The 12,701-nt window shown below is 28.5% G+C and overlaps 1 protein-coding gene across 6 annotated transcripts in view; it reads right to left on the reverse strand.

Moving 5' to 3' along the window:
• LOC107452153 (rho guanine nucleotide exchange factor 17) overlaps nucleotides 1-12,701 on the reverse strand; it is a 314,558-nt gene that overhangs the window by 137,291 nt on the left and 164,566 nt on the right. For all 6 annotated transcript variants that reach the window (XR_015430560.1, XM_087155432.1, XM_087155433.1 and 3 more), the window contains 4 exons: nucleotides 8,788-8,964; nucleotides 5,994-6,044; nucleotides 3,812-3,921; nucleotides 985-1,070 (listed from right to left, as the gene is read on the reverse strand). Coding sequence is in view for 5 of the 6 variants with exons in the window: in XM_087155432.1 (XP_087011558.1) it covers nucleotides 985-1,070; nucleotides 3,812-3,921; nucleotides 5,994-6,044; nucleotides 8,788-8,964 (424 nt within the window). In the remaining variant the exon portion in view is untranslated. The remainder of the gene's footprint in view (nucleotides 1-984; nucleotides 1,071-3,811; nucleotides 3,922-5,993; nucleotides 6,045-8,787; nucleotides 8,965-12,701) is intronic.

The raw sequence follows: 12,701 nt of genomic DNA on the forward strand, positions 1-12,701 counted from the left end.
TCGAATTTAATCTCTTTTTTTTCTGCCGCAGTTTGACAGTTCTTACATCAGTCAATCTACAGATCGGTGTCAATTTAAAACTCCCGTGATTTATTTTTCTTAAGCGCTTACTTCACGCAGAAATTTTTTTTTTTAATTTCTATGTCTTATATATTGAATGCATTGGTTAGCAAATGGTTCAGAAATTTTTAATCAGCGTTGAAAAATAAATAAAAAGGAAATACAACTAAAAGTATCTACTGAAATCGGATTGATGCATAGAACAATAAGAGTTTATTTTCTAGTTCTGTGACAATTTAAAAATAAAATATTTATGAAGAAAATATAGATGAGAAGAAGAGAGTTAAAAATAAAGCGTTCTAAGTTTAATTATTCTTAAGTTACAAATCCAAATTTTAATACCATATGTGGATAACGTCATGCGATTTTTCATCAATCAGAAACTTCTTCAATCCAACTATATTTTAATGGAAAAAAATTAAGAAAACGTTTTCAGAGCTAACATTACAAAACAGATTTTTAATCTTGGAAAATTTTTGGTAAAGATCAGTTCTTGAATAAATCCACCATGATCGAAAAATTATCACATATGGCTTGAGATAAATGAATTCTTCGTATTGGACGCATTGGCACACAGACCGCACATCGTGACAGCAAAACTTTTTACACATATAGGCCGCAGCCTATCTATCGGAAATTACTGTACTAGAATGCACTTAAATTTAATATCAAACATATCGGTTAAAAAAAAACAAATATGCACTTTTTTCAGACATATGACTGCTGAAACAAAAAATCAGTTTTTTTTTTAAATTAAAAAGTTAGAGAGTTTGTTTTCAAATTAAACAATTTTTTCTTTATGCATAGAAAAAAAATTTACATTTTCCTGAATATTAATTATTTGATACTGTTCTTTTTTTTTTATAAACCAGAAAAATTACCTCAAACAAAGTTGTTATAAAAATAACCAAATTATGAACTTACTTTTTGATATATCCATGCTATCAAGTGGAAATCTCGTGAGGTATTTGTATTTGTTCATTTCCAAAACATTTGCATTTTGTGAAGATCTACAAAAAATATCAAAGTCAAAAACTATTTAACAAAATAAAAGGATAACATAAACAAAGAGAAAATAAATTAATACATACAGTACTATACAAAAAATGAGTGAGCTTCAATAATGCATCATTAATTCAAAGTAGTTTAAATAATATAAATTTTTTTAAAATGGATTATTTGAAGAAAAGCATTTAATGTAAGGAATATTTGGTCACTATTTGGTTTTCAGCCCTTTTGTCTAATATTCGGTTGGCCGAATGCTTAGTCAAATATTTGGCCAAATATAGTATTTTTTGAAAAAGTTTTTTTTTGGCGAATTTGAATAGGTTTAATAAAGAATATTCTAAAATTGTATTTTTTTACTACACCTAAAAAAATAGTTTTTACACATACTTGTAAAGTTCTAAAACTTATTAATTTATGTTCTGAAAGACAAATGAAAAAGAGAAATTAAAAAAATTAAATTTAGATTGCTTTATACTGAACCATGAGCTTTGTTTGAGCTGATTTTTTAAAAATTATATTCAGGTAAGTCTATTTCGTAGCTATTTCAAGAGTTCGTAGCAACACTTTTTTCTTAAGAACTGACAACTTTTTTTGTTTTTGTTTTGCTGACTTATTTATTGCTCAGCATTTTAATGGAGTGTTTTTGATAGATTTTATTGTTTTATTGTCACTTTCTTTCTGTGTGGTAAGACATACAGCCATTAAAACACGGTGAAAACTAATTTTCAACATCAAAGTTTTATTTCAGAAATAAGAACAGTTTTTTTGCTTTTCATTACCTTTTTCTTTTTTCTTTTTTTTTGATCAGTGTTTTTATTATGACGCAGCATTTTTTAAAAGCAACGTTAATTTGAAAAATTAAAGTAACATAAAAATAATTTTTCAAATTAAAGTTATTCTTTTACGGTTGAATTTTTTCAAAAAATAAGGCAATATAAAAAAAATTAAATTGAGATTCTTAGCGTTAAATTTTTGGCTTAAAAATTTGGAGTGGTTTTTGTTATGGCTTCTATCTAGCTTTTCCTTTTTTAAAAAAAAACTTTAGTTTTTATAAACAAATTGTTTATTGACCGTAAATTGTTTTAAGAATATTTTCAAGGATATAGAAGAATTAAATAACCTACAAAGATATTTATTTAAGCTTTTTTTTTCTAAAGAAAACGAATATATGAAAACGTTTGATATAAATACATAATTCTAGATGTAGGTACAGAAAAATGAATATAATTTTCCTATTAACGCAGATATTCAAGTTAGTCATATGATAACGAATAAGAGATTTTAGTCCTCAGTATATTTCAATTATTAGGTTTACACCCCTTAATAGTTACCTATTACTTGATAGGAAATGTGGTAAATATCCCCTTGAAAGTAAACCTCCCACGATTCATAGAATAAAAGCAATGGAAATAGAATGTAAGGCATATGGACCTATGCAGTTGATTATTCACAATTGATCATCTATCAAGAGTCGGAATAAATGTTTGATTCACATGAACAACTCTACATGAACTTATATTTCTGTTATCTTTTTTAACCACAGCTGCGTTAAATACAGTTTTGAAATTGATAAAAAAATGAAACATTTTCAGTGGGGGAGGCGAAGCATTGAGAGCATTTCAGACTTCATTTCAACTTGAGAGGTCTCATAACCAGTGTTGTCCTGGTGTAAAGATCAAAAGATGCCGCTGTCTGAATCATTTCACAAGAGCAGTATCATTTTCTCTCCTTTCTTTGCAAAGATAAAGCAAGGTGACAGGAGAAAGAATGATTCTTTAGTAGTGAAATAGCTTAACAATATTTTTAGTTATGGATAAGGCAACAAATTTGCATGCTTTAAAAAATGGTGAAAAGTTGCATCTTTTTTCTTGCCATTTAAGTCAAAAAAGTCTTTTTTTTTCAAATTTAGAAAAAAGAGTGTCCGGTTTGAAGAGATAGAAAATAACGCTTTGGGGCAGAAATGGCTGTCCGAGAACGTACATAATTATTTACTCATAGAAGATTCATGGGGAATTAAAAACATATCGGTATTGAGAGGCGTCCATTTTGCAGGAGTGTCCAGGAGGTTTCATTGTATATATATATATAAAATGAAACCTTTATAGCAAAGTTTGAAATTTCCACTCATCAGTTTGCTAAATATTTAATGCTGGTGAATAAGTTTTGCCATCATGCAAAACACTGTGTTTCATATCAAATTACATTTTCTCCAAAGCTCGCAGAAGACAAATATACACAAAAATATCCATCACAAAAAGACTGAAATCTATGGTAACAGATGCATTGCTGCATATTTTATGGCGATTAGAGTTAAATTTGATGAACAAGTGGATGTCTCTTCTGGATGATCAGACCACAGTTAAATGCGGGCCCTGTACAATGTTTGACTTTTCCTACCTTGAGTATTTATTTGTAACTCCTAATATGCAAGGCTTTTTACCAAATATTCTAAAACTATGTATTAAGATACAATATGGAACACTCAATTTACAAAGACAAAATATTATGATAATTCATTTTTATGCACTGAACTGAATAATTATGCTAAATATAATTTTCTAAGGTTAAAAAACTGTATTATATGAACATAATCTGTCATATAAAAACTTAAAATGTATATTTGCATATAAAATATTTTAAATAATTCACAATAAAAAGTCCATGAAATAATTTAAACTATACTCTTATGTTGAACTACAAGAAAATATGTATAAAAAACAGCTTAATAAGAAAATAATCTTACGAAAGGGCTGCAGTTGAAGGTTTTCTAATTGTTTTCTTTTTGATGGTGGTGATAAGCATGAGGTCAGAAAAAAGAAAAAGGCATCTTTCTTTTTTAGTTCCCAGACTTCCCTGAAATGAATACAATTTTTTTTAATTTGAAATCATTTGATATGTAATGCAATTCAGGGTTTGATTATATTTTAAAAACCTACGCTAGGCATGATTGTCCTTCTTCATTGATAAGCAGCCCATTTCAGCTCAAAATTGTGCTTTTTTTTTCTTCGTTCCTCTGTGTTCTTATGTTAATTTGGACATTTCTAACTTTTTTTATAAATGTTACATATTCACATAGCTGTCAACTCTACTGGATTTTCCAGTAGACTACTGGATTTTGCCAGTTTCTCCTTCTACTGGTTTAATAAAAATTCTCCTGGTTTTTGTACATTTTTAGAAAATATATAAAATTAAGTAAGTTTCCAAAAAAAACTTCCTATTGACGTAGCATTTTTGCACAGATTATTGCTAGCTTGAATATTTAAATATGTATCACTGATGCATAATAAAGCGAGCTTTGTTTATAGAAATCAGTTTCAAACATTTTTTTGTTTCAAAATGTTCAGTTTCTCTTTTTTTTATTATTCAGAACTCACTTTTTATTAATATTCAAAATTATGAGCAAATGATTCATTTAATGTCAATCATAACTGGAAAATATTGCAGTTTTTCTATTTTGATTTCCATAAAAATCTCTAAAATTCCCTATGCATAAAATATTTAGTACAATGTGCAACAATTGTCATGAAATTTATATTATTCCATAAAGTCTACTGGATTTTTTCCTATCCATGTTGGCAGCTATGAATATGCATGATCCTAAGTTTTTTAAATAAATAATTTTTAGTTTCATAAAAAGCTTGCATGTACTATTTTGAGCATCAATCAGGTTGAAATTTGCTGAGGACAACAATTGGTATTATTTCCCACCCCTATTTTCTTCTCTATGAAGGGCATTCTGAGGAAAGAGAGAAATATATTCTGCTTTTATTATATTCTGCCACACATATATTCTGCTTTTTTCAGGAAGAGAAAGGGGTTGCTTATCTTGAACAAGATTTATGAGGAACACTACAGATCAGGTTTCATCAGTTGAAAAGAAGATTTTTTTGGGACTTCTCCTTAAAACAGGTGGTAGACAGTAATAGAAAATTAATAATTTAAAATGCTAATTAAGTCTCTAAAAATATCTAAGTTATGGAAAATGGAGAACTTAGTTTTGTTTTGAATTCCTTTCTACCTAATCCTACTAGTGATATAACTATGGGGATTTAAAAAGAGGCTAAATGTTAGTACGGAAAAATTGATAACAAAAGAAATAAGAATCATTAAAGTTACGTTTGAATGTTTTGCGTAATAGGCAAAAAAAGTTTTAAATTTTAACACATAAAAAAGCCAAAATGGCAAGGAAACTAAATGTACATGGGATTGAAATATTCTCCAATGGTTCCGAAATCTTATTAAAGTTACAATGGTTATAGTTTGGGATATTAAAAACAACAATTTTTAAGGATTAATTATTTAGGTTTGAAACAAATTTTGTTTTAGAAAGAATAGTAATTCAGCATAATAATTTGGCATTGATGCAAACTTAAATAAAATTTTCTATTTAAAAAATAATAATTTCAATATAAATCTAATAAGATTTTATAATCAATACCTGCAACTTTAATAAGTATAATCTTCTTTGAAAAACGTTTTACCAGAGCACCTGCCGAACGTTCATAATCTACAATTTCATTGTAAAATAAAAAGATATAGAATATTTGCTGAGATAAACAACAAACTTAAAAATTTTTGTTAAGAAAAAATTTTTGCATCTCTTTAAATTTAATGCACCTTTTGCTTTATATAATAATTTTTATTCATATGTATACTACTTTGTTACAAGCTATGCAAATAACTTGCAAAAATGAATAAATAACTAGAACTGAAATTGGGGTGAAGTTTTTGATCCATTTCTCAGCAACAAATGTTTTGCTATTAACCATGTCTAATCAACTTATCTGCTTTAGTTAAGTGAATAAATTATGTGAATCTCTGGGTTAGAATTACAGTTAAAAATTTCACTAAAAAAACTTACAATTTTTTAATATCCATTCACTTAAAGGGTCATTTCGAAGAAGTAATTTTAATAAAATACTCACAGGTATTGTTACAGTATCATGACGAATAAATTCTCGGTCGGGCTGAACAAGCTAAAAGGGAAATAAACAACCGTAAATAACACTCATTTATGAACATTTGAAAATAAGCATTATAACATGCAAAATTCAAATTGTATAACTTCTTATATAAGGAATATTATATAATATATCTTATATAACCGAATTTACTTCCATGTATAAATTAATTTTTATCTATTCATAATATGAAGTACCCTCTCCCCAAAAAGTGGCTACAGTTCATAACTAATGAAATATATGATAATTTTAAAAGTTCGAATACCATTTAATCTCTTATAATATTACTTCTAATATTGGAAGGACTCTAGCATTTTCTAGCACAGCAGTATTACATTGCATCTTTTGAATGTTAAATAATGTCATTAGACCTGGAAAAAATTAAAATATTTATACTTAATTAAAAACTCTTTAAATATGATAATTCTCAAAAAAATATAAATAAATAAAATCATATTTGTAATTCTTTTTAAATAGAACATACTTTGCATATGGTTTTCTTAATATTTGCATTTTTAAAATTTCTTATCTGATTCAGTGGTGCAATAATCAAAAAGGCTGATATTTAAATTTAATATACAAACAACAAAACAATATGGAGTGGATATTAATCATTAGACTACCCAAGCCCTTCATAAGGCTTGTCACACAAGCGATACACTTATATAATTTTCATATAATTTAAGTTGATATTAGCACAATCTGTCATCAAGGCAGAAATTCATAACGCTCCCTACCTAAACTTTTCTGAGTTCACTTACCAAAAATTCTGAATAGAATAACATACATCAATATTGAATACACACACAAAATTAGAATGATACAAAACCAATATTAAATTTATAATGACAATATCACAATTTTTGCAGAGATATGTCACAGCGTGTTTATGGTTTTAAACTTTAAATATATGTATCGGAAATGCATCTAATGAGGTTACATACCTGATGATTATTTTTCAATTTTATCCTTTTAGTTAAAAATTGTATTAAAAAAAGTTTTGTCGTTTATTGTATTAAAAAAACTTTTTTTGTCTTTTATATCAGAATGCAGATGAAAAGATTCACACAAATTTACTACAACATTTTAAAAAAATTTCTTTTTAAAGGTACAATCTTTAACTATAACTTCTTTAATACTTTTCTTAATCTTTTTTAAAATATATCTGTGAATATATATTCAGTCAAGATTTTTCCGAAGACTTTACTTTGAACTTTTTCACTGCAAAATGATAAAAATAACTTCTTTGGCTCTTTGAAATTGTCTCCGAATCTCTGCTTGGATAAAACTAGTCCAATAAACTAAATATCCGAAAGCAAAAAATGTCAGGATGAATTATATTTAAAATATTTCTCACGAGCTTGCCAGTGATGTGTCAATATTTTGAACTCTTTAATCAACTTAAATATTCTAAAATATTTCATGTTTGAAGAATGCTTGGAAAAAATAGATCTTTAAACTTTTTTTCATATTGTTTGTGATGCTGTATTAATGCATGGAGAAATGTCTCTCGCTGAAAGAAGAGATACTAAGTTGTGTTTTAAATACATAATGTTTCATTCATTATTTCAAAGTATCTGTGTATTCAATTATTAAATCCATAAATTCATAACATAATTTTTAAGTTGCATGGAAATTCACACTGGCAGACTGTTAACGATATATAGAACCAGAACCTCATTTAAACATTGTTCATTTCATATGTTAATCATATTTCCTACATCGTTTTTTACTGCGCCGTGAAATTTGCCTAAACTGATAATGTTAAATTATTCTGGATATTACATTAAACTTTTTAAAAAAATCTTGCTTTAAACATTTTTCTAGCAGATCAAAAAAAAATTCTACAAAGTTTGCATTAAATTCTTACTGGTTTTTTTCCCTTCTTTTTTGCAAGAAAAGAAAGACTTGTTTATAAGCTGTTTGAAGCTGTTTTTGCATTCTTTCTCTTTTCTTTCTATTCTATATTAATGTCCTTGTCTGTGAGTGGGAATTTTCCTCTGGAGTCAAAATCAGAAGAGTGGTGGGATCAGCAAAGCCCAAGAAGGGTGGCTAAAGCTTAAATTGTAAAATTTGTAAGTGAATTTTTTTCCAGCAAGCAAAAAACCATTGAATATTGGTAATTAAATCATTTAAAGAACATTACATTAAACAATTCCAGTGACCTGCAAGATGTTGCTTAAGCAATAAATAAATGTTCTGGAAGCTCTAGAGCACTGACAGTGACGGTGACTTCTACACCGTTGGCTAAAATGCATTACAAATGGGTTTAATAAAGCAGGCTTCTCGATGCCTAAGAGCAACAGTGGACCTTCTGAATAGAATTGCGTGATTGAAGATCTTCCCAAGTCGATGACGCGTATATAGACTGAAACAGATAAGTAAAGAATATCGGAGGATACACACAAATCCAATCAAGATCTTCAAAGCATAAAAATATTTGCAAATGTAAACCTAAAAGTAAATTTGAAAACAATAGTAAGTATTAAGAGGGATATTGTTGAAATCATACATAAACAAGTAGAAATTACACATTTTTTCTAATAGTTCATCTCCTAAGTTTTTGAAAAATTTGCTTAGAATTTTTTACCCTGATTCCATACCTTCCTCCTTTGAGCGTTCTTTAATGTTAAATCTTCGGAAAACCTAAAATCAGGATTCCACTGCATATCAATAACTTGTAACTGTATTTCATAGTAGATTTTGAAAACCAAACTCTCTCTATGTTCATAATGAATGCTAATTTTCTTATACTTACATCAATCACACCTTCAATATATTGTTCAATTTCTCGAACTTTCTGTTGTATTATTTCTTGCTGAAAAGCTTCCCTTTCTACACGATTAATTTTTAAAGCTAATTCATGAACTTCCTTCTGAGCTTGAACTAAAAGGTTATAGTCAGAGTGTTCCATATTTGTATGTTTTAAAAGTTCCTAAATTAAAGAAATAGGAAAATCACTTTAAATCTTACAAGTAGATATACTTCAAATATTTCTTGAGACAAGTATTTCTCTATTATTAACTACTATGTTAAAACAGAAAAAAATTTTAAAAAAAGAAGAAAATGATTGAAAAATACTATTGTGAATATATCATAAAATAACAAAGTTCATTTAAAGAAAACCTGCACTTTCAAAGTCACAAGACAATAAAGTGAAAATCTCTTTAAGAACAAAAAAAAAAACTTGAAAAGAAAAAAAAATTACAATTTTTAAATAGTAATCTAGTAGTTTTTGAATAAATTATTTTTTTTCTAACTAATTACATTGTTCTTCCTAAGCATTTATAGCTCTTAAATTATTTATAGAAGGGCAGCCCTCACTACCTGCCCTTTGATTCTTATAAATACACCCTTCAAGCCCTTTTTGTAGAAATATGCCCCTACCCCCTAAAAACATTGCCTTTTAATATTATTTTTAGGAAAAGGTTGTTTTCCAAACCACCTGTTTGAATGAGAAGTACAAAGAAAAGAAACCGCTTTCAGACGAAACCTGATCTATGGTGTCCACAATAGATTAGTCTATAAATCTTGCCCCTTCTATTTCCCAGAAAAATCAGAATAAATGTGTAGCAGAATATAATAAAATCAAAATAAATTTCTTTCTTCAGAAAGTCTTTACACTTCATGGAGGAGAAAATGGTGTGGGGAAGAATACCAATTGATGTCCTCATTAAATTTCAACATTATTGATGCACAAGCGTTATACTATGCTTCAATACTATCGTTTTAAAATAGAGAAGTTTCAACATTTTACTGCTCTAAATTTGAATATCGTTTCAAATGCGTTGAGTTCCTTAATTTGCATTTTTCTCTACTTTTTTAAAACTAAAATGATAATAAAAATGCCCAAGAAGAAAATTAAATCATAAAAAAGAAAAATTAGAAAAAAGCAGCTAATGCTGTAATTAAGTTAGGTACTTCATAATTAAAAGCAAGGTAAGTGTTCAATATGGAACATGCTTATTTTAATTACTAATCTACCAATAATTGCTCTTTTTTTCTTCTTTTTTTACACCTTTTCTTTCTCTAATTTTTATTCACTATATTCAATACAAAATTAATTTGATTTTATAAATTAAGGGCATTATAATACATTGCAACTAACATAATTATTCCTAGTATAAATGTTTAATATTTACAATTAAATGTTTACTACTTTTTGTAATATTTTGATATCTGCTTCAATCATCTTCTAAGAAAATATTTGTCAGCAATTATCTAAGCTAAAAGTATTTCATATCTGTTCTGATTAGCATGATTGTTTATTTAATCACTTACATTCTAAAAGTGAAATTTCTTTTCTTACTTAACAACTCTAGTCCTTAAAGCTTTTAATTTATTTATTTCTTCAAGAGAATATTCTAAAATTTTTCTTTTTGAGAGCTAGTTCTACAATTTTTTATCATTTCTACTTTTTTTTTTAAAAATTTTTTACATTAAACCACATTTCTTTTTTTTCTTCTTTTTTTTAAGAGCAAGAGCTGAATTATATGTTGTTTATTTTCAATCAACTTCCCTCTATATTATTTTCAAATGTAACTAATAATTTTTTTCTCAATTTCACGCTTTTGCTTTAAAATTAGTTATTAGTTCCAACAAATCACTAATTTTTGTGCATGAGCACACACGTTTCTATATTTGATAGCCAGGATCCATCTGTTTAAGTAATTGGTTATTTTTAGTTCAATTTAACTTCCTTTTATTCTGCAGAGTACTTATTTCCTTTCTGATAACTTGATTTAATTTAGAGTTTAGTCTTTAGTGAAGACTGCTTACAACCAAAATTGCATGTTTTGACTTCATCCATTTAAATCAGCTCCATCTGCGTAGTTATTAATTATTTTTAAGTGAAACTGATAATTTTTCATGCAACTGTTTAAAAATTAGTTCAACGATTTATTTATTTTTAAAACTGAATTTTGGAAAGCAAATCTGTACAATCATTTCATTTCAGTTTCATGCAAATCATTTTCAATTCAAATCATATCTGTTCAAGTAACTGATTATTTTGAGTGCAATTTAATTTCAGTCCTAACCCATCTTCATGGTTAATGATTATTCTCAAATGTAACCTACGGTTTTTATATTCGTTTACATTACTATATTGTAATTAGGTATTAGTTTAAACTACTCATTTGTTTTACAAAAAAAAATATTTGGGTTAAGGTAGGTACTTCATTTACGTTGCACTAGACCTGCACAATGGGTTATTAGCAATAGTCTGGGAAACATCCCTGAAGATGATCCAAAAACATGCCATCACAATTTTGATCCTCTGCGGAGAGGATGGCTCCCCCACTTTGGCAGCCAGATGATCAGCGTACGTGGTTGAACAATTTATGGCAGAACAGTTTAACGAGGACTGATACCATGCTCCCTTGGTCCCTATGCAGGCTGATCAAAGGGGACACCCACTCGCTTACTGACCACAACTAATGACACTTGACTTTGGTATTCTACTGGAAACCGTGTCCTTACAATCAGTCCACTGAGACACAAGTTAAGGTTAAAGTTTATGGATTGCATGTTTCTTTATCCAACTATACTTGTTTAACTATTTTATTCATTTTTGTAATTTAGTTAGATATCAATTGAGCTTTTTAGCTAAAGGTATTATTTACATAAACCCTTAAAATCAATAATGAATTTTGTACAGTCTAAAATATTTTTAAAGAAAATGTACAAAGGAAAATTTAACAGTGATTACCATTTTTATGTTCTTTTTCCAGATCTACTTAATATTTTGGCATTCGAAGGAAGCATATTCAGTACTAAAACACAAATTTTATTGAATGCAATTATAAAGAAGAAATGCAATGTTTTTGTTTAAGGGGAAAAAATCAGTTGTTTGGTCAGCATTTTTGATTTAAATCTACTTCTTAAACTCTGAAAAGGTTAGTTTTATTATTTTTAAATTACCCTTAAGGGAACACTAAATGGCCGGTGAAATAATTTAAGAGAATTTGCATATTTTATAGAATTTCATAAAAAGAATTGAACTGAATGTAAAACCACTGTTTCTTGACAAAAATGCAAATCTTGTACATCAGATACGTAAGCGTACATGCGTGTGTAGGCAGAGCCAGAACAGAAACAGGCTTTATAAGCACGCGTAAGTTAAGAGGCATAAGCGTACATGCGTGTGTAGGCAGAGCCAGAACAGAAACAGGCTTTATAAGCACGCGTAAGTTAAGAGGCATTTCGTTCGCTAGCCCACCTTAACAAATTTATTGGTGTTATTTTGCAGCAATAGGTTCAAATAGTAGCAGTAAAAATGAGTAACCATCAACGTTTAGATAATGGAATGAGGTGGCAAATTGTGGGGAGGCTAGAAGCAGGCCAATATCAGGTCCAGATTTGTAGATAGATCAATTTAACACCCAGTGTCGGCTGTAAGATATGGAATCAGTTCCAGGATACCAGATTCATCAAGAGAAAGCCTGGGCAAGGTCGCCCAAGACCCACGACAGCTAGAGAAAATTGCCATTTGTTCATTATAGCGAGGCGTAACAGAGGGGATGCAGCTTTTCAGCTCTCTTGACTTGTATACAGCCACAGAAACCTGGGTGACTGTTTCCAAATAATTTCATGAAAGAGAGTTGCTTGCAAGAAGACCTGTTGTTTGCGTCCCGCTCACTTCTACGAACAGTAGAGTCCATGCAGCAAGGT

This window comes from Parasteatoda tepidariorum, chromosome 11, assembly GCF_982258835.1.
Source record: "Parasteatoda tepidariorum strain Cologne lab strain chromosome 11, Ptep-v5.0, whole genome shotgun sequence".
Classification (NCBI taxonomy): domain Eukaryota; kingdom Metazoa; phylum Arthropoda; class Arachnida; order Araneae; family Theridiidae; genus Parasteatoda; species Parasteatoda tepidariorum.